Raw genomic sequence first — 23,297 nt, forward strand, 5'->3', positions numbered from 1 at the left:
TAATGTTCTTACGAGGGGTGAAAAGGCACGAAAAGAAACATCTCAGGGCAGACGGAAGGTTCTGAGGGAGGGATTAAGAGAGGTACCTTTGTGAACTTCTGGTTGCAGGAATATTAATTTTAGTATTTTTGCTATTGGTCAAAAGATTTACCTACATTTTTTTTTTTTTTTTTTTTTTTGAGATGGAGTCTCACTCTGCCGACCAGGCTGGATAGAGTGCAGTGGTGGTGATCTCAGCTCAGCTCACTGCAACCTCCACCTCCTGGGCTCAGACAATTCTCCCACTTCGGCCTCCTGGTTAGCTGGGATTACAGGCATGCACCACCACGCCCAGCTAAACTTTTTTATTTCACTTGAGACAGGACTTTGCCATGTTGGCCAGGCTGGTCTCAAACTCCTGACCTCAGGTGATCAGCCCACTTTGGTCTCCCAAGTGCTGGGACTACAGGCATGAGCCACCATACCCCGCCAGATTTGCCTACATCTTGATAGAAAATAATAGACAAGGGAACTTGTTGGATGAAGAGGAATCAGGTAAGAAAGAGTTAAACATCATCACCAAGGGTCTGATACATTCAGAAAAAAATAATTTATCAGGTAAAACAGACATATGCATGGTACTTAAAGAAGATGGTCTCTAAAGTATGAAATACAGGAAAGTCTTTAGAGGACAAGAATAATTCATTTAATCATTCAACAAATATTTATTGACGATTACTATGAGCTAAAACCTGCTAAGGTCTAGGGATACAGTAGTAAGTAAAACAGACATGGTTCTTATCTTCATGGAGTTTACAGATAAATGATAGACAGATATTAAGTAAACAAAATTACAAACAATTATTTAATTATGAAGAAAAAAATGATTTCAGAACAAAAAGGTAAGTAATACAGGTAAAATAAAATGTCATTGTTTCAGGCGCTACTATAGAGGCTGCAAAATATTAAGAAATATTAACAGGGTTGTTAACTGAATGTGTGTGGAGAACAGAAAGGAACAAATCAAAGTTCCTGCAAAGGATAAAGCCTGTGAGGCTAGCAAACTTTTGTTATTTACTAAAGCAAGGAAGCTGGAGAGAGGTCTGAGTAACAGTTCACATTTGGAGGGCCTTAACTCATTATTTACTAAAGCACTATCAGTTTCATGTGACTGATCTTTACTATGACACCAGAAATTGAGGAAATGGCTGCTGGATAGTAAAGTGACATGTCCAATGATGGACTGCTAAATAAGAGGAAGAGATTACTGTTAATAAGATAATCACTTCCATCATCCTTATGCAGATAGACACAAGTAAAAGAGACACTCTATTTAGTCAAGATTCCTTATAGAGAGAAAAATGGTTGACATTTTAATTGACAATAAAAACCAACAGGCTTGGCCAAACAAATAAGCACTTCACCTCTCAGCAGCTTGAACAGTGTCATTCAAAGGACTCACTTTGACAAAGTCCAGAACAGCATCTCTCTGGATCTGCTTGGTCCTTATTTTCTCCTCTTCATACTGCAGGGCAGCGAGCTGAGCCTCTCTCCGAGTGCGCTCTACTAACTGCTCCCTTCTCCGATGAAGTTCCAGGTCTGTATGTGACAGCTGGACCCAAAGCGTTATTGTGCATATCAAAGTAAAAACAAGGATCACTTTACCAATATTCCCTATCAATTCAGGGAACTACTGTTGACCCATGCAACTTTTGCTTTGAATTCACCTAGCATTTCTTTACATGTGTTTATTGCCAGTCTTTTCCCATCTTTGCATCGTTCTTATATACATTAGGTTGGTACAAAAGTAATTGTGGTTTCTGCCATTGAAAGTGATGGGAGAAACTGCAATTACTTTTGTACCAACCTAATACTATAAAGCTATCACGAAGGTAAAGATTTTCTATCTAGTGTCCAAAAACACTGTTAGCAAGTATCACGTACATATGTTATATTAACTGAGACAGCTGGTAATGCTTAAATATATCTGGCAATTAATGGCAATTTAAGTATTATAAAAGAAAAAAATAATCATCTTAGTTTAAAAAGCAAAACTAAATACTACTAAACATAACTACTAAAAATTACCTGATTGTGACTTGCTGATAGTGACAAGAGAGAAGATGGCTCAACTGGAACCCTGATCCAAAAAAGAAAACAGAAAAAAACTCTTCAATAAAAAGACAAACAGATGTATAAAAAACAAATGAAATTTTTATTGTAAATGTAGCTTTCTATTAATCAGCAGCAAACCGCCTAGTCAGCATTGAAGGAGTAGCTGCATTTTGTAAACCTACGCCCAAGTCATTAAGTGAAACCAGAGGAAAATCTGCCACCTCCAACTCACGTTTCATGTGGTATCACTATGTCGGCCAATAACAATAGTTAACTGAGATCACTTTTCAAACAGTATCATTTCTTTATAACATGAATAACTATTATCTTCGTTACCACCGTGATTAAAACAAGATACATGTAAACTGAGATCCTTTCACACACACAGCCATTTTATCAACAGAAATCTAGAATACTACAGAACCTGGTAACTGTATTTATAAAGCACACCTGCTCTTATTTTCAATCGATGAAGTAATTTGAACACAAAAATAAAAATTGTTTTATTTTTAAGAAAAATACGAAACCCTTTTTTAATGCTTAAAAAAACAACAAAAAAGGACGACTTCCTCACTGTTATCAGTGTTAATTCTTGTTGTTTACTATTTATCCTTTTCCTGAAACAGATTTCATTGTTCAAGTCTCTGTAACTCATCTTTGTGTCTGAAACTAAAACTGGCAAAAGTAGTGACTGTCTGACATTTAGGACCTGGCCTCTGAAACTATGATGACGATGAGCCTATCAGGCTGATCTAAAGGCACTGAAATCAGTGTGCCATTAGGGGAACAAAAACAAAATCCTGCCATCATTGCTCACTGCAGTCTTGACCTCCTGGGCTCAAGCCATCACGCTCAGCTATTTTTAAAAAAATTTTTTTTGTAGCAATGCCGGTCTTAGTATGTTGCCCAGACTGGTCTCAAACTCCTGCCCCTCAAGCCATCCTCCCATCTCAGCCTCCTAAAGTACTTGGATTACAGGTGTGTGAGCCACTGCAGCCAGCCTTTTTTTTTTTTTTTCTTTTTTTGAGACAGGGTCTCACTCTGTTGCCCAAGCTGGAGTGCAATGGCATGATCATGGCTCACTGCAGATTCGACCTCCTGGCCTCAAGTGATAATCTCGCCTCAGCCTTTCCAGTAGCTGGCCTACAGGTGTGTGTCAACCAACCCAGGCTTATTTCTGTAGTTTCTGTGGAGACGGGGCTTTGCTATGGTGCCCTCAAATTCCTGAGTTTTCAAGTGATCCACCCACTTGGGCCTCCCAGAGTGCTGGGATTACAGGTGTGGGCCACCGCAGCCCGCCCTGATTACACATTTAGAGTAACAGGAATTAACTGCAACTTTCTCCCTGGATTGCTAATTTCACTGTTAAAATTTCCCATAGCTTTTACTGGCCATCTGTAGATGAACTGAACCAAAACACAGAAAGGACCAAATAAACCGTCTCAAGTCTGTTTATGTGCCCTAACCTGAACACCATACTTTAACAATGCTTATCAATCTTTGTTTTGTTTTGTTTTGAGACAGAGTCTTGTCCTGTCGCCCAAGCTGGAGTGCAGTGGCCCGGTCTCAGCTTACCACAACCTCCGCCTCCCAGGTTCAAGCGATTCTTCCGCCTCAGCCTCCTGAGTAGCTAGGATTACAAACATGTGCCAGCACACCCGGCTAATTTTTGTATTTTTAGTAGAGACGGTGTTTCACCATGTTGGCGAGGCCAAATTTAATGAAATGCCGTCATTGAACGGCTGACCTCAGGTGATCCGCTCGCCTCAGCCTCCCAAAGTGCTGGGATTCCAGGCGTGAGCCACCGTGCCCAGCTGCTTTTCAATCTTTTAATACATATCCTCTTTTTACATATGTTTCTTTTTTTCTTTTCTTTTCTTTTTTTTTTTTTGAGACAGGGTCTCATCTCACTCTGTTGTCCAGGCTGGAATGCAGTGCTGCGATCTCGGCTCGCTGAGGCCTCCACCTCCCAGAGTTAAGCTTCCTGAGAAGCTGGAGCTACAGGTGTGCACCACCAGGCCCAGCTAACTTTTGTATATTTTTGGTAGAGATGGGGTTTCGTCATGTTGCCCAGGCTGGTCTCGAACTCCTGGGCTCAAGCAGACCACCCACCTCGGCCTCCCAAAGTGCTGGGATTACAGGTACATATATTCATTTACCCTCTTTTTACAATGCTTCTTTAAAAATCCAGTCAAACCCACTGTTTCCACTTTATCTCATTATTGTATTTTGTACCCAATCCAATCCGCATCCTGTCCTTACAATTTCACTAAAACTGTTCTTTCTTTCCCCTCACAGGTTTGTCAGTGATCTTGACAACCCCAAATCTAATAGTTGTTTCTTAGTCCTCCTCTTATTAAACCTATCAGCAGGGCGGGGCGCAGCGGCTCACGCCTGTAATCCCAGCACTTTGGGAGGCTGAGACGCGTGGATCATGAGGTCAGGAGATCGAGACCATCCTGGCTAACATGGTGAAACCCCAACTCTACTAAAAAAATACAAAAAATTGGCCAGGTGTGGTGGCGTGCACCTGTAGTCCCAGCTACTCAGAAGGCTGATGCAGGGGAAAGGCTTGAACCCGGGAGGCGGAGGTTGCAGTGAGTCAAGATTGCGCCATTGCACTCCAGCCTGGCGACAGAGCAAGTCTCCGCCTGGAAAAAAAACCTATCAGCAGTAAGTGATGTTGTTCATTCCTCTCTATACTTCTTCAAACACTGTTTTCAAGGCCAGGCACAGTGGCTCATGCTTTTAATCCCAGCATTTTGGGAGGCCAAGGCGGGAGGATCTCTTGAGTCCAGGAGGTCAAGGCTGCTTGAGCTATGATGACACCACCGCACTCCAGCCTGGGTGACACAGACCGTGTCTTGAAAAAGCAAAAACAGCAGCACTGGTTTCATTTAGCCTCTGGGACACCACCCTCTTTCTCCTATCCCCATGACCACCCCTGCTCAGTTTGTTTTTCTGGTTGTTCAAGCCCTAATTCTTGCCACCTTACTCCAAACTCATAAATCTAACTGCTTACTTGATAATTCCACTCGGATGTCTTGCATGTACCTGAAATAGAACTTAACCACAGCGGAACTCTCACCTCACACCCCAGATGTGTCCTGCCTTACTCAGGCTCCTGGGTGTTTCTTGAATACACCAAAAGCATGTTCCTACCTCAGAACCTCTACCTAGAATGTTTCACCCCTAGACCGCCATAACATTTGCTCTTTTTCAGGTTTCTACTGAAATATTATCACTGCATCTAACATTACTTTCACTCTTCCCTCACCCTACCATCTCTTTCATCCTGCTTTGTTTTTCTTCATAGCACCGAGCAGTACCTGAAATATACTTGTTACACATATTTGTCTACATCCACTAAAAAGTAACTCTAAAATATCAGGGATTTGGAACAGAGGCAAAACCATTATAGTGCTGAAGAAATATTGCTTGAATGAATGACAGAAGCACCCTCCCCCAAAAAAGTGTGGAATATTGAGACATAAAAAACAAAATGCAGATAACACACATGTATCTCCTCTAAATCTTGAACTTACTTGAGCTAAGTAAACCAGACTTTTCTCTCTTCAGGCAGACTTTTTTTTTTTCTTCTTTTGAGATGGAGTCTCGCTCTGTTTTCCAGGCTGGAGTGCAGGGGCACAATCTGGGCTCACTGCAACCTCCACCTCCCGGATTCAAGCAATTCTCCTGCCTCAGCCTCCCAAGTAGCTGGGACTACAGGCACCTGCCACCACACCGGCCAATTTTTTGTATTTTTAGTAGAGATGGGGTTTCACCATGTTGGCCAGGCTGGTCTGGAACTCCTGACCTCAGGTGATCCACCTGCCTTGGTCTCCCAAAGTGCTGGGATTACAGGCGTGAGCCACCGCGCCCAGCCACTATAAGGCAGACTCTAAACTGCCTTCTCTGTTTTTCTTTATTTACAAAATCACATAATTAATGTGAGTAGCTTTTCTGGCTTTGTCTATATAACATGAAACAAAAAAACTTTCAGGTTTTATCTAAATGTTAATTCTATATTGCTTCTTATAGAAGTTATAACACACTTTACAGAACCTAGTCTGATATGATCATGTCTCCTGAACTAAAATGCTATTCAAATTATAAGTAGGACTCGTATTTTTTTTTTTTTTTTAAGACAGAGTCTTGCTGTCACCCAAGCTGGAGTGCAGTGGTACAATCTTGGCTCACTGCAACCTCCACCTCCAGGGTTCAAGCAATTCTCCTGCCTCAGCCTCCCGAGTAGCTAGGACTACAGGTGCAAGCTACCACACCCGGCTAATTTTTGTATTTTTAGTAGAGATGGGGTTTCACCATGTTGGCCAGGCTGGTCTGGAACTCCTGACCTCAGGTGATCTGCTGGCCTTGGACTCCCAAAGTGCTGGGATGACAGACGTGAGCCACTGAACCCAGCCCATAAAAAATTATTTTAACAATTTTTTTAAAACGTAATTTTTGCTAGTTTCAATTTCAAATTTACATAATCCATCTTGGCAAATACTATAAAACATTCACACTTTTTATGTATTACATCTTCATATGTTTATTATCTCCCAGTAGGGTAGACTCTATGTGGGTAGGGGATAGGGGAGTGGTAGGTGGGAAGAAATGTGTGTGGTGGATGAGGGTAGGGGAAGAGAATGGGAGAAAAAAAGGGGCAAGCAAGCTTTCCTTTTCGGCTCACTAGCAGAGGATTCCTCATGCTCACTCAGTGTTTTTGAGCTGCTGTAACTGACAGACCACTGAGGCAGATTCTTTTTGATAACATGTTATTCAGATTAAAGACAAGCCTTGCTCGCCTGAGAGCTATCAGTCACGGAGAGGTGATTTTGTCTTTTTAGGTTCTGATTCAACATTCCACTTGAATGGTAGCTCCAAGACGGCAGGAATTTTGACTAAGTTCACAGCTACATCTGGAAAAGAACTTGGCACATAGTAGATATTTCACAAATACCTGCTAATTAAAAACATGAAGTATATATTGATCTTAGAGCCTAACTGGTTACTAGGATCAAGTATGGAGTTCTTATCCAAGGACTGTGCTAAGGTCTAGTATTCTGGAACCCCCAGTTAAACAGTAATCATGGCTGGGCGCAGTGGCTCACACCTGTAATCCCAGCATTTTGGGAGGCCAAAGCAGGAGAGTTAGTACTTCAGTCCGGGAGTCTGAGACCAGCCTGGGCAACTTAGTGAGATTTCTGTCTCTACTAAAAATAACAAACAATTTGCTGAGTATATAGCACACGCCTGAAGTTGCAGCTACTCCAGAGGCTGAGGTGGGAGGATTGCTTGAGCCTGGGAGGTAGAGGCTGCAGTGACCATGATCACAACACTGCACTCCAGCCTAGGCCACAGAGAGAGACCCTGCCACGAAACAAAACAAAACAAAAAATGTAATCCCAGCTTTAGTTTCCAGCACTGCGTGCGGCAGACTAAACGTCCTGAATGATTCTTCCAATGGAAATAACCAAAATGCTGAATAAAATAAAACAAGCTTTTAAAATGTATTGCTAAGGTGCCATGAAAATAAAGAATCCACAGACTTTCAAAAAGAAGTAAAAACAGGAACTCTGGACTAAGATGTGGTAGGCAGACTTTCGTCTTCCATGATCTCCGTCCCTGGCCTTACTCTAGTGAATATTGTTGTATTACATTTTTAAAAGGCTTTGCAGATGAAATTAAGGTTACTAATCAGGTGGCCTTAAAACGGGGAGATTATCCAGGTTGACCTAATATAACCACGAGCCCTTAAAAGCAAAAGACTTTGGGAGATGTGGCAGAAAGGGAAGTGAGAAAGATGCCAAATATAAGGAGGATTTGACCCATCATTCCTGGTTTAAAGACAGAGGGGGCCATGAAGAAGGAATGTGGGTGGACTCTAAACACCACCCACTGGCAACCAGGAAAATAATGGGGACCTCAGTCACGGGGACCGGTAACTGCATCAAACTGAACTCTGCCAACATGTAGGAGTGTGAAAATGAACTGTCTTCCACAGTCTCCACATGAGAATCCAGGTCAGCTAATACCCTGACTTTGGCTTCTAAGTAGAGAACCAGGGGGGCCTGCCCAGGCTCTATCCTCCAGAAGGGTATTAATATAATAAAGGGGTGTTGTTCTAAACTGCTAGAACTTTATAACACAAGCAACAGAAAACTAACACATAAGGTAACTGAGTGAAAAAGCTAGCTTTTACTGTGAGGGTTTCTACTAAATCCTGGAGCTCTCGAGCTATGATAGATGCAGGACGTGAGACACACGAGATAAAAAACGCAGGCCCACTCAGGGCAGGGAATGTAACTGGAAACTCCTGCATAAAACTGGAATCTCAAGACTATACTTTCAATAAAAGGGCACATGGCAACTGAAAAGACATTCTGAAATACATTTCGAAGCATATAAAATTTAATTAAATCTCCATTAGTTAAGTGGTAAGAGTATAAATGGCAAAGTTATGTCTTTTTTCTCCCTACATATTTATTCCATCTATATCTCAGTCCCCCAAGTTAACTTTAATACCCTGTCAAGTATAAGAACTACGTAAATTTACTATCACTTAAGAATAGGCATATCAAGACTTCATAAAACCAGAAGGCAAAGAACTAAAGGATGAAATTTCCAACTACTGCGAAATACTTCATGGCAAGAAACATTCTGGAATTCAAGAATGAGAAGCAGTGCTCTAAATGATCAAGCTAATTTTCAAAATATTCTTTTTTTTTTTGTTTTTTCTGAGATGGAGTCTCACTCTGTCACCCACGCTGGAGTGCAGTGGCGCAATCTCAGCTCACTACAACCTCCGCCTCCTGGGTTCAAGTGATTTTCCTGCCTCACCCTCCCAAGTAGCTGGAATTACAGGTGTGTCCCACCACACTCAGCTAATTTTTGTATTTTTAGTAGAGACGGGGTTTTACCATGTTGGCCAGGCTGGTCTCGATCTCCTAACCTCAAGTGATCCGCCCGCCTTGGCCTCCCAAAGTGCTGGCAGTACAGGTATGAGCCACCGTGCCAGGCCTAATTTTCAAAATATTCTGAGAGGCACCAAGTACAGTGGAAAGATCGCATGGAGACAGGACTGGCGATACATATCACTGTCTCTGCCTATCTCTCTGTTATCCAGTCAAAAATGTAAGTTAAAAAAAATTAGGGCTCGCCGGGCACGGTGGCTCAAGCCTGTAATCCCAGCACTTTGGGAGGCCGAGACGGGCGGATCACAAGGTCAGGAGATCGAGACCATCCTGGCTAACACGGTGAAACCCCGTCTCTACTAAAAAATACAAAAAACTAGCCGGGCGAGGTGGCGGGTGCCTGTAGTCCCAGCTACTCGGGAGGCTGAGGCAGGAGAATGGCGTAAAGCCGGGAGGCGGAGCTTGCAGTGAGCTGAGATCCGGCCACTGCACTCCAGCCTGGGCTGGACAGAGTGAGGCTCCGTCTCAAAAAAAAAAAAAAAAAAATTAGGACTCTCAAAACTCGTTTTTTGTTTTTGTTTTTTGTATTTTTGTGTGTGTGTGTGTGTTTTTAAGACAGGGTCTCACTCTGTTGCCCAGGTGGGAGTGCAATGACACAAACTGGGTTCACTGCAGCCTCAACCTCCCAGTTCAAGTGATCCTCCCACCTCAGCCTCTTGAGTTGCTGGGACCACACGTGTGCCCCACCATGCCAGGCTGTTTTTTACTTTTTGTAGAGGGTAGAATGATGCTCAGACTGGTCTCCAACTCCTGGGCTCAAGCAAGCCTCCCGCCCTGGCCTCCCAAAAGTGCTGGGATTACAAGTGTTAGCCACCATGCCCAGTCCTGAAGTTCTTTTAGCCCTTTTTATGCATGAATCCACATAGCATCACCACAAAGTCTCATTGCTATCAAGTATCTTCAGATGAATTAACTGTGTAGGTGATTTAGATAGTGTCAATTTAGAATCAAATCAATTTTCACTTTTTCTATGGCATGAGTACGAAAAGCATACTGTCATTCAGTTCTAAATACATGCCATCTAAACATCTTTATTATACACAGATCTGCATAAATCCAAAATTATTTTATGCTCTCATCATTGAGTTAAGACAGAAATAAATTAAGTAGAATTGGTTTTTCAAACCTGTTTTGATGTAAATATCTTCTCATATCTTCTGTTTTTTGAAACTCCCTAATGGCTACTGGCTTTACTGGTGAACCCTAGGCCAAAGGATAGAAATAAATAAATTTAATATATTAATCCATAACACTGTGATTATACAGTTCACATCCAATTTGTCAATTTGTATATTACATTAAAAAATATTTTAATAGACTCTTCAAATGTAAACTTTAAGTGTAAAAGCATCATATGCTATACTGCTGCTTTAATAAACAAAAATGTTCACAATTCACATTTATTTTATAAGAAAGTAGATTTCCTTCTCACTGTATTATATACATTACAGTGACCGAGCACAGTAATATTTACTGAATAATAAGATGTGAGAATTGGAAAGGAACTGAAGAGGCCACTAGTACAGACTTCCATTGAGGACAGAAATTCCCACCTACCCTACCCTGACATTTGCTCAGTTTCTCTTGAATATTTCTGGAAATAGTGAGTTCACTGGGCAGATTACATTTCTTTATTGATCCATCACCACAAATTGTCTCTTATCACACTCATACAAATAGTCTTGGGTGTGTTGGTGACTATCAAGATAAAACAAAAAGTAATTTCTATTTATGGTAAAATACTGTATTTAAAAGAAAAATATTACTGGCAATTTTACTTATTTATGAACTAAAGAGTAAAAGGTCATTTTCAAAAAGTATTACTGAGGAAAATTAAACTGGTTTAAAATACAGACCACACACAGAAAAATAAAACTATAAATCAAAGGTAGAGGATTAAAGGTTATCAAAGGAAAATCTACAGAAGCAATACAATCTTGTTTCAACCAAAAATAATCATCAAAATAGTTATTCATCAAGGGAAAAATAAGAAAACAACTTTTCCAAAAAGCATATCTACAAATCAAACATGAAACTACTTACCATCTACCTCCAAGAAATAGGTACATCACATGTCACTAGAAACTTTTGGTGAGTTACTCCAAAGGGCTAACAACTGACTGTCTTAAAGTCTGGACATGAGATCCCAATAATAAACTACAATTCTGCAACTCTGATGCAAAAATAATTGTTCTAATTTTAGTGAATACACCATTTTACAATTTTTGTTTATTTAGTTAGAGACAGAGTCGCCATGTTGCTCAGGCTGGTCTCAAACACCTGGGCTCAAGCAGTCCTCCTACTTCAGCCTCCCGAGTGGCTGAGATTACAGGAATGAGCCACCAGGCCAAGCTATACCCTTTTAACAAAGAAACAAAAATCTCTCCTAGGATGTTGTATCAGTGACTTACCATCCTAGTTTTTTCGTTTGGTTGGTTGTTTTTTGAGACGGAATCTCGCTCTGTCACCAGGCTGGAGTGCAGAGGCACAGTCTCGGCTCACTGCAACATCCGCCGCCCAGGTTCAAGCGACTCTCGTGCCTCAGCCTCCAGAGTAGCTGGGATTACAGGCGCCCGGCATGACTCCTAGCTAAGTTTTATTTTACTTTTTATTTTTATTTTTTTAGTAGAGACAGGGTTTCATCACATTGGCCAATCTGGTCTAAAACTCCTGACCTCAAGTGATCCACCCGCCTCGGCCTCCCACAGTGCTGGGATTACAGGTGTGAGCCACCATGTCCAGCCCCATCCTAGTTTTATGATACTGCAATTATCTAAAATTATTCTAAGACGTACATGAAATTTTCATGACGAAATGAATGTGTCATTTAATTAAAAAAAAAATCATACCATGTTCAGATAGGAATGGTCTATGTATGTGACAAGTATTATAATAAAATTAAATAATAGTAGAGTGTTTAAAATCTCACATAGATTAGTTTTTAACAATCCATTTTTAGATAAGTGTTCAGGAAAACAAAAAGATATTTCTTCCCTGGTTGTGAAACCATCTAAAATAATGCTGCCTCATCATATTTTCACAGACGCTAAATTTTACGAAAGCTTTATGACACAGAAGTCGTAAAGACTACCATATGTAATAGGCAGCCAGAATTTAAAAACTATTATTACAAAACAAACAATATAATGAATTAAAGAAATGATACTATTATTTTTCATAGTAGTATAATAGGCATTTTTACTTTTAGTAAAGATACTCCATTTATACAGCCTAATTAAGCATAACATGATCAAAGAGAAAGACCAGGAGAAAAGGAAATGAATTCCTTTAAGGATTATAATGTGTCATTGTTCATTTTAATTTTATTGCAAAACAGTTAGGTGTCCCTTGCTCTAGCAGCCTGAACAAGTAGTTTCACCAGTCATCTGGTACACTGCTATCTCTGGGCTGTAAGACTTTGACTTACATAATTTTATCCAACTTTAAATACAAGAGTGTCTCTTTACCAACAAAACACACTGTGTTCAAAAGTGTTCAGACAGGAAAAACCAAAGCCCCTTTTTTAAAAAAAAGAATGATAATATTGGCTGGGCACAGTGGCTCACACCTATAATCCCAGCACTTTGGGAGGCTGAGGCAGGCAGATCACATGAGGTCAAGAGTTTAAGACCAGCTCGGCCAACATGGAGAAACCCCATTTCTACTAAAAATACAAAAATTAGCCGGGCGTGGTGGCGCATGCCTGTAATCCCAGCTACTCAGGAGGCTGGGGTGGGAGAATCACTTGAACCGGGGTGGCAGAGGCTGCAGTGAGCCGAGATCACACCACTGCACACCAGCCTGGGTGACACAGTGAGACTCTGTCTCATTAAATAAAGAATGATAATACCACTCTACAACATGTCCCACTTGAAATGATTATTCTCTATTTCTTTTTTTTTTTTTCCTTTTAGCTGTCTCAGACCAAAGAGATTATTCTCTATTTCTAAAAGGCTAATACATCATTCTCTAGAAAGGACCCAACTGTTTCTCAAATAATCACTGCTCAGAGCCTGAAACCAACTCCAGACATCAACATCGCATCCACTAAAGCGAAGCATTTTATTATGCTGACAAGACAGACTGAAGAACGCTATTCTGAGACCCTTGGGGAGCTGGCGGAGATTCTGCAGTGGGCTGAATGCACATTTGTTTTCTAAGGCAATTCAATGTTCCACTTAAGAGATACCCAAGAATTTTAATAGCAAACAATTTATGTTCTGTGTGACTTAGCACAAAAGCTCCAATATAATTCAGCATATTATAAAAATGCTATGGTTAAGTCTGCATGTTGCCACAAAAGTCAACTTTTTGGTTTAACTGTTAATTAACTACTGACCAAACTATGATTTATCAGTTAGTAACAATATAAAAGCAATAAAAACAACAATGAAAAGCATCACCGTATTTTTCTTTGTACTTTCTTCGAAGGCCTTAACAGTACCTAGACTTCTCTTTTTCCTTCTGCAAAATTCTGAAATCTGTCTTCTTGTTTGAAAAATAAACCTAAAGCCTACTTGAGACTACTGTCTGATGTTTCTGAATACATCTCAACAATTCGGTACTGAAATTAGAAGTGAACATAATGAAAACAATTAGGCTTAAGTCAACAAATCACTGATACAACAAAACTTTACACTATCATGAATTATTTTCACGAAGGGACAGCAACATATTTAGGCTTCAATCTAGGTACTACCTCATGAGACGTTCGCCGTTGTTCAATATACGCCATGAACTGTGAACTCAGGCTGTCTGAGTCCGGTCCCTTGGGCTGTCTCACCTCGGCCTCTTCTTCCTCTGCGGCACAGCTGTCTATGAAGTCAATCTGATCCAGATCATGTTCCACTGTATACACCACACACACACCCACACATGCACACACACACCAGAAAAAAACATTCGAATTAGACGGCCAATAAAAGACATTTACTTATTTCCTTTTCCCCAAGATTTTCTATTTTGAAAGTGGGAGGGATGATAAAAACTTTAAATGACGTAAATCTTTTTTTTACCCATTTTATGTCCAAGGTTGGTGGCTCACGCCTGTAATCTCAGCACTTTGGGAGGTGGAGGCGGGTGGATCACCTGAGGTCAGGAGTACGAGGCCAGCCTGACCAATATGGTGAAACCCCATCTCTACTAAAAATACAAAAATTAGCCGAGCTTAGTGGTGCAGGCCTGTAGTCCCAGCTACTCGGGAGGCTGAGACAGGAGAATTGCTTGAACCTGGGAGACGGAGGTTATAGTGAGCCGAGACCATGCCACTGCACTCTAGCTTGGGCAACAGAGCAAGACTCCGTCTCAAAAATAAAAAAAAAGTAAATAAATTTTACTTATATTTTATTTTGTTTTGTTTTTCTTTTTTTTGAGACAGGGTCTCACTCTGCCACCCAGGCTGCAGTGCAGTAGTGCAATCTTGGCTCACTGCAACCTCTGCTTCTCACGTTCAAGCGATTCTCCTGCCTCAGCCTCCCAAGTAGCTGGGATTACAGGTGTGCACCACCACGCCCAGCTACTTTTTCTATTTTTAGTAGAGATGAGGTTTCACCATGTTGGCCACATTGGTCTCAAACTCCTGTGCTCAAGCAATCCGCCCACTCTGGCCTCCCAAAGTGCTGGGATTACAGGCGTCGGCCACCGAGGCTGGCACCTGAGTGTTTATTATTTAGTTCATGGTCACTCACAAAAATAGCCGGGCGCGGTGGCTCACGCCTGTAATCCCAGCACTTTGGGAGGCCGAGGCGGGCGGATCACAAGGTCAGGAGATCGAGACCACGGTGAAACCCCGTCTCTATTAAAAAATACAAAAAATTAGCCGGGCGTGGTGGCGGGCGCCTGTAGTCCCAGCTACTCAGGAGGCTGAGGCAGGAGAATCGCGTGAACCCGGGAGGCGGAGCTTGCAGTGAGCTGAGATCGCGCCACTGCACTCCAGCCTGGCCACAGAGCGAGACTCCGTCTCAAAAAAACAAAAACAAAAACAAAAACAAAAACAAACAAAAAAAAAAATAGGCTCCAGAAAACCTTAGTCCTAGTTCACTAAAGAACATAGTAATTGATAATTATTGAAATAGAGACCTTTAACATTTTTCTTTGGACAGCTCCTTACTGTTTTAAACACAGTAGTTTGAGTTTGTGAGACAAAGAGCAAGAACAGTTTTTAAAGACTGAAAGGCACATCTTCGTGTTTTAGGTCTGGGGCTTATTATCTCTGGAGGAGATAGCAGGTGGAAAACTGAACATAGTCAACTCAAAAGAAAGTAAAAGGCCACACACAAAAAAGGGAAAAGGTAGGAGTAAACTAGACTTGAGAAAGAAAAGAGTTTCTGACTACTATCTCCCTTCCAGTAATTGTTGTCAATTAAACAGAAACAAAAAAGATCAGAACAAAGATTGTCCTATTTGGAAAACTATCTGCTAGAGGTCAGCAATGTAGATATTTTATAATAGTTTTTGGATGGGAAGGGATTCATTTGACAAATTTTTTCCTCTCAAAATGCTTTAGGGTGAGGAGAAGTATATAAATTATTTTTAGCCACATCATTCATCTATTAAGTTTGGGAATCCCCCATTATTTTTAAGTTTAAAAGTAATGAAACAACTACTTAAAATGGCACACTAGAAAAAAAAACTTGCTACTAAGACAGTTTCTCCAGAGACGCATTAAACCACAACCTGTTACTTTATGACGTTCTATAGGCTGCCTAAAAATCGCAGTTGCTGGAGCAGTGAACCTGGAGAAGCCTCTTTCTCAAACTAGTCTTCTGACTCATTTATAAATAATTCTGTGAATGCAATTAATATAAAATGAATTATGAGTTATTAGAGTTTTATTAATAGCTAAAAAAGATGAAAAGGTTACAAGTTTACATCCACATTAGAAACCAAGTAAATAAATGCATTTTTTTTAATGTGCTAACACTTGTCTGACTAAATACATGTTTATATTAAGACCATTTCTGAAGAAAGCAACTTTACTTCTTCATACAATCTAGACAAGTGTGGCCAAAGAGAAAAATAACACAAGCCATAAAGGTGAACCACATACGTCATTTGAAATTTTCTAGTAGTCATATTTTTTAAAGTAAAAGAGGCAGCATTAATTTTAATATATTTTACATTGTCCAATATGTCTAAATATCACTTCAACATATAATCAATGCAAAATATTACTACTTTATATGCTTTTTTTCAAATGAAGTCTTCAAAATCTGATGTGTGTTTTAAACTTACAATACGTATCAATTTGGAAAAACCATCTTTCTTTTTTATTTCCTTTTATGAGACACAGTCTCATTCTGTTGCCCAGGATGGAGTGCAGTGGCGCGATCTTGGCTCACTACAACGTCTGCCTCCTGAGTTCAACTGATTCTCCTGCCTCAGCCTCCCCAGTTGCTGGGATTACAGGCATGTGCCACTATGCTCTGCTAATTTTTTTTTTTTTTTTGGATTTTTAGTAGAGATGAGGTTTCACCATGTTGGCAAGGCTAGTCTCAAACTCCTGACCTCAAGTGATCCACCTGCCTCAGCCTCCCAAAGTGCTGGGATTACGTGAGCCAACACGCCCAGCCTTAAAAAACACACTTCAAATACTCAATAATTACCACATGTGGCTAGTGGCTACCATACCGGCACAGATCTCAACATTATTTTAAGTCTTAAATAAACTGATGGAGAAAGATACCTCATACGAGAGAAACACTGAAGACTACTGAAATGTAAATGAAAAATGGTAACGACAGGAGGAAAGAACATAAGATGGTGAGGAAAAAGACAGCAAACCATTTAATTGAAATCATCACGCAGAAATGAAAGCTCTTCTCAGATAAGTAATAGGTTTCTGGAAAAATCAAAGTCATTTTCCCTTATAACTGGCCCTCAAAATTTAAATATGAAGTTAAACATTAAACATTAAATTCAAACCAATTCAAGCAATACAGAATGGAATGCGAAAATCAAGAGTCTGCTTCAGAAAGTATAAGCAAGTAGAGTGCTACTTGCTAATGAACTACAAATTTTTTAATGTCAGAATAAGGAAAACTGCGATTCAGACGCCCTTGAAGAGCATCTGACAATTCCAAGTGAAGAAAGGGTAAACGCTAAAAAAAAAAAATGCACTAAATTCCTAAAAGAGATCAAATAATGACCACAGCAAGAATCTTAAAAAGGGAGAATGGTACTTCAAAAGGTCATGGTTAAATCCAGATTAATGAAGATCTACTCCAGGTGTACTGTCTCTAATAAAGTTTCCTCCCAAAATAAAAACAAGGGAGAAATACTATATTTTAACTCTGACTGAAACCAGAAATCATAGTTTCATCCCAATGGAAAATAGCATTTTTCAATCATATATGAAAAGAAGTATTTAAAAGAAGAGTGAAGAAGCTATAGGTACACAAACAAAAGCAGTGGGTGTGAAAAAGACAACTTTAAAAAGTTAAATGACTGCAAACACTTTCGATGTCACTGGAATTACGTTTACCTCCACCATTTGTTACCACTAAACTGCCGCGATTCTCTTGGTACTGGCTTTCCCTTCGTAGTCTTTGTTCTTTAGTCATCTCTGCTACTCGAAGAGGCAGATCGGAAAATTCATCTGTAGGCTTAAAAAAGAAGCAGAAACGTGAACAATCATCTTCCAGCCTGGCGGCTCACGCCTGTAATACATGTACTTTGGGAGACCGAACCAGGGGATCACTCGAGGCCAGGAGTAAATCAGCTGGGTGTGCTCACGCATGCCTCTAATCCTAATACTTGGGTGTTGAGACGAGAGCATTGCTTCAGCCCAGGACTTCAAGGCTGCAATGAGATAGGATTCCACCACCGCACTCCAGCCTGTGCGAACAAAGCGAGATCCTATCTCAAAAAGATAAAAACCTGGCCTGGAGTGGTGGCTGATGCCTATAATCCCAACACTTTGGGAGACCAAGGTGGGAACGATAAGCCCAGGAGTTTGAGACTAGCCTGGGCAATACAGGGAGACCCCGTCTCTAAATTTAAAAAAAATTAATTAGCCGGGCGTGGTGGCATAAGCCTGTAGTCCCAGCTACTCAGGAGGTTTATGTGGGGGGACTGCTTGAGCCATGGGCGTGCCACTGCACTCCAGCCTGGGTGAAAGAGCGAGACTCCGTCTCAAAAAAAAAAAGATTCATGACTCCACAAATCTATACATATAGATTTAAAATATCTACGTATATATCTGTATCGATACAGCCACATTTATGAACCCACCCACCAAGACATACAAACACAATTCCAAATTACAAATGGGATGTGGTCTAAAATTAATTTGCTTTTGATTCACCATAAAACAATGTTATAAATAGGTTATCAATCTTGCTAACAAAAGTTTATTTAATAACTTAATGCATCGCTAAAATATTCACATTAGTAATTTTTATTTTTTTACTTTTTTTCTTCTGTAGACCTTCTCTGTGGACACACTAATTTTTAAGAGCAGAAAACATAATACAAATAATTTAAAAACCAGGAAAACGACAGAATTAGCTAGGAGGTTGTTCCTGAGCACATGAATACTCTTCACTAAGGTCCTCATCTCTACCCATCGGCCTGAAGTCCCACTTGTTCTCTCACCGTCTCTCGCCTCTGCTCAAGAACACCCCACCCTTCACATTTTAGGCTTCAATTTCCACTGGCTCAGCTCCTGTTTGCCTTTCTATGATATGAAACTACTTCCACGAGACAATGAGGAAACAGACAGGTGGAAATCCGCGTGATGGAAAGCCGGTAAGGAAGCACAACACCAGTTCCAACTGTAGAATGTGGGAATCTTACCCCCACCTTGACTTTTCTGTATTTTATGTAGTGAGAAATTGAATCCGGTTAAGGCACTTTTCATTTTCATCATTTTATTTTCTCTTAATCAGGTGTTATAACACACAGATTATAAAAAACACTTACTTCATTCCCTGACCATCTCTTATCACCACTGTCCACGCTATTGAAGCCTGAATCAAGGGCTCCATACGGGCGACTTGAGTACAGTTCTTCATGGCTGCCAAAAAGAGACTTTGTTACTGCAAAGTTTGTTATTTTAACAATTAACATTTGAAATTAAACAGATCAGTTTTCCAAAAAAACATGCAGTCACTTAACTATTAGAACTAAATGGGCTTTCTTTTAATTTTTTAATATGAAAAATTCCAAATAGAAACAAAGCAAACAGAATAGTATGAGACCTCATGTACTCATTATTATCTAGCTTCAAAACAATCACACCTCTGCAATTCTTGTTCACCCAATGAGGCGAGTTTACTGGGACTGTGCTTTTAAGCAAAATTTGAGAGGTTCCAAGAGAAGGCCTGAGGGGTTCTCTTTGGAGTAAAGTCCATAAACATTATTTCACTTTCACTGAAACATCTATCCTGCTTGTTTAAAGGCCCAAGAATTTAATTCTTGCTACTTAAGACTGCTCTATACTCAGGAGGCTGAGGTGGGAGGAATGCTTGAGCTCAGGAGTTTGAGAGACCAGGCTGGGCAACACAGTAAGACCTTGTTACAAACAGAAGAGATTGTTCCATACGGTTGGGACTGCCAAGCAGATGACCTTATAAGTCATGTTATGTAGCTGAGGGACTCAGACTTATAAGTCATGTTATGTAGCTGAGGGACTCAGACTTATAAGTCATGTTATGTAGCTGAGGGACTCAAAGACTTATAAGTCACGTTATGTAGCTGAGGGACTCAGACTTATAAGTCATGTTATGTAGCTGAGGGACTCAGACTTGTAAGTCATATATTATGTAGCTGAGGGACTCAGACTTATAAGTCATGTTATGTAGCTGAGGGACTCAGACTTATAAGTCATGTTATGTAGCTGAGGGACTCAGACTTATAAGTCATATATTATGTAGCTGAGGGACTCATAGACTTAAAAGATACTGAAGTGATGTTAATGGTCAACAAATCCAACTCTTCCCTCCTTGTAGGAAAAATGAAACCCAAAAAGTATGAATGACTTGCCTTCAGCTAGTTATTTCAGCAGCAGAGCTAAAGTTAGTGTTCAAGTCACTCAGACCAGTAGTTTTCAACTGGAAGCCTCAAGGTGACATTTGGAGACATTTTTGTTTGTCACCTTGGGAGGGTACTACTGGCATCTGATGGGTAGATGCCAAGGACGCTGCTAAATGTCTTACAATGTACATGACAGCCCATCACAACAAAGAATTATCTGATATAAAATGTCAATAGTCCCAAGGTTGAGAAACCCTTAGAACTAGACTTTGCCAGATGTAAGTAATCAACACTACAATACAAGCATTCTGAGGATAACAGTGTTAAAACAGGTTATTTCCCTTTAGTCAAACATTCAGGCAAATTAAAGTATCCATTTTATTTGATTCCCTGTGCAAAAAATATGATAGGCAAAGGTACAGAATATACTTACCAGGAGCCAAAACCCAATGGTCTCCTATCATAATCTGGCAGATCTGGAGCAATCTTACAAGCTTGTATGTTCAGGTATTTAAATATGTGGACTTTGCCTTTTATACATATCTAAATAAAGTAACATAAATGTAGACAAATTATTACTCATCTGAAGTATGCTCCTTTTTATCATATCAACATTTTATGTAACGTACATTGGGAACAGGAGGCATTAACGTCCATTGGGAACAGGAGGCATTTCTATCAAGTACATACAGTAATATTAAAAAACGAATATTCTTATAACAAATTATATTATTTGGTTAAGTGTTATTTTAGGTGTTTAACTGGTAAATATAAGTTTTCATTTTCTAGTCACTAATAAATTTCAGTAACATATAAAATAAATAATTTTTGATTATACTGTTCAAATACCAAGTAAACTTATCACACTGATTAGTTTGCATAGTCAGAGATTTAAAGCATTTCTCCCCACTAGATTACGTGAAGCAACTTTTACTTTTAGGAATCCAACAATCACATACAATTATGTTTTTGATTTTGCTTTGAGAAAGAAGAGCAGGACATCATGAAATATTACATATATTTCTGTTACATGTATTTCTGTTGCTACTTGTTCCAGAAGTCAAAACACAAAGTCCTGAGGCTTATAAGACCCTTCTATTGTTAGGAAGTTTACTCATAAAGTTTTATAGTTGCCATAAAGAGTAGCACATGTGGCCAGGCGCAGTGGCTCACGCCTGTAATCCTAGCACTTTGGGAGGCTGAGGCGGGTGGATCACCCGAGGTCAGGAGTTCAAACAAGCCTGATCAACATGGTGAAACCCCGTCTCTACTAAAAATACAAAAAATTAGCTAGGTGTGGTGGCGGGGGACTGTAATCCCAGATACTCGGGAGGCTGAAGCAGGAGAATCACTAGAACCCAGGAGGTGGAGGCTGCAGTGAGCCGAGATCACGCCATTGCACTCCAGCCTGGGCGACAAGAGCGAAACTTCATCTCAAAAAAAAAAAAAAAAAAAAAAGAGACAGAAGCATATGCTTGTACAAAATCGTCAATAAATTGCAGAGTTAAAAAGAGCTAAGGGGCTTGGGCGTGGTGGTTCACGCCTGTAATCCCAGCACTTTGGGAGGCCGAGATGGGAGGATCACGAGGTCAGGAGATGGAGACCATCCTGGCAAACACAGTGAAACTCCGTCTCTACTAAAATACACAAAAAATTAGCCGGGCGTGGTGGCGGGCGCCTGTAGTCCCAGCTACTTGGGAGGCTGAGGCAGGAGAATGGCATAAACCCGGGAGGTGGAGATCCCAGTGAGCCGAGATCGTGCCACTGCACTCCAGCCTGGGCGACAGCAAGACTCTGTCTCAATAAAAAAAAAAAAGAGCTAAGAGAAAATAATGAGTTGGCAAACATTTATAGGTTATAGGATGTCCAGCATCTACATGTAAAGCTACCTTATAATTATTACTGTATAGCTTCATTTCAGTCACTGATAAACGACTAAAATGTCTAAACTAGGTATTTGTGACTTTTAGAATTAGGAAGGTTGTAATAACAACGATCAGAAAAAGAAATGTACTGATAAGTTTTTAGCTCTGAAAGCTGAGTATTTTTATTTGTCTCGCCCTGTCGCCCAGTCTGGAGTGCAGTAGTACAATCTCGGCTCACTGCAGCCTCCGCTTCCTGGGTTCAAGCGACTCTCCTGCCTCAGCCTCCTGAGTAGCTGGGACCACAGGCGCCCACCACCACACCCAGCTAATTTTTGTATTTTTAGTAGAAACGGAGTTTCACCATGTTGGCCAGGATGATCTCGATCTCCTGATCTTGTGATCCACCCGCCTCGGCCTCCCAAAGTGCTGGGATTACACGCGTGAGCCACCACGCCTGGCCTGTCTCTAGCATTTATGGTGTCTACACTCAAATTTTACAAGAAAAATATTAAGAAATTAAAATTTTATTAGAAAAAAATGTAGGGAAGAATTCTTCAATTTAAAAACAAATACCAATTTAGAGAAAGGAAAAACACTTCTGGAAACATTATCTTCCAATCCATTAATTCAAGGCTTCTCAAAAATACATATGCATGTGAATTTATTTTAAAAGAAATTATTTTCTAACAGAATGATAAATGTACAGAAAATTTTAAATTTCATCCTTTGTCCAAAAAAAAGTCCATACCATGCTTCCACTATGGTCTACCTGACGCTTCCTCTATGGTTTACCTGACGCTTCCACTATGGTTTACCTGACATTTCCTCTATGGTTTACCTGACGCTTCCACTATGGTTTACCTGACGCTTCCTCTATGGTTTACCTGACGCTTCCACTATGGTTTACCTGATGCTTCCACTATGGTTTACCTGACGCTTCCACTATGGTTTACCTGTGCAGGAGGTGACTGTAGTGGATTGTTATCTAGGGTGATCATCTGTAGGTGCCTGAGGTTCCGATAACAAACAGGGATTGTGGTAATTTTATTGCATGAGAAGTCTAACCGTATCAAAGGCAACTCTGCCAGCTCTGCATGAAGGTAAAATGGAAATGAACAATTAATGATGTTTTACAACTAAAGAATTTTTACAAAAGCTTCTAGTTAAATGTGATTTTAACACAGATACTTACTCCCATTCTCTTTTAGTGATTAACTGGTAGCAAAGTGGTAAAAATGTGACAAGTGGTAAAAATGAGATCTAGTTGCCTATAGATAGGATGACTAATAAAAAGCAAGCAGCTTTGACCCGCTCAGAACTACAGAAAGTCTCAGAAGCTGGAGGCCCTGATACCACAAGAAGGTGAGGATAACAAAAGGATTAGATA

At 40.2% G+C, this 23,297-nt stretch overlaps 1 protein-coding gene across 13 annotated transcripts in view; it reads right to left on the reverse strand.

Annotated features, from left to right (window-relative positions):
* The window catches only part of LOC105470755 (leucine rich repeats and calponin homology domain containing 3), a 101,725-nt gene that overhangs the window by 35,842 nt on the left and 42,586 nt on the right, over positions 1-23,297 (reverse strand). For all 13 annotated transcript variants that reach the window (XM_011722941.3, XM_071090528.1, XM_011722937.3 and 10 more), the window contains exons 5-12: positions 22,864-23,000; positions 20,479-20,588; positions 18,993-19,086; positions 17,554-17,674; positions 13,771-13,919; positions 10,198-10,274; positions 2,068-2,119; positions 1,442-1,591 (exon numbers count right to left, since the gene is read on the reverse strand). In XM_011722941.3, coding sequence (XP_011721243.2) covers positions 1,442-1,591; positions 2,068-2,119; positions 10,198-10,274; positions 13,771-13,919; positions 17,554-17,674; positions 18,993-19,086; positions 20,479-20,588; positions 22,864-23,000 — 890 coding nt within the window. The remainder of the gene's footprint in view (positions 1-1,441; positions 1,592-2,067; positions 2,120-10,197; positions 10,275-13,770; positions 13,920-17,553; positions 17,675-18,992; positions 19,087-20,478; positions 20,589-22,863; positions 23,001-23,297) is intronic.

Source organism: Macaca nemestrina, chromosome 2 (assembly GCF_043159975.1).
Source record: "Macaca nemestrina isolate mMacNem1 chromosome 2, mMacNem.hap1, whole genome shotgun sequence".
Taxonomy (NCBI): domain Eukaryota; kingdom Metazoa; phylum Chordata; class Mammalia; order Primates; family Cercopithecidae; genus Macaca; species Macaca nemestrina.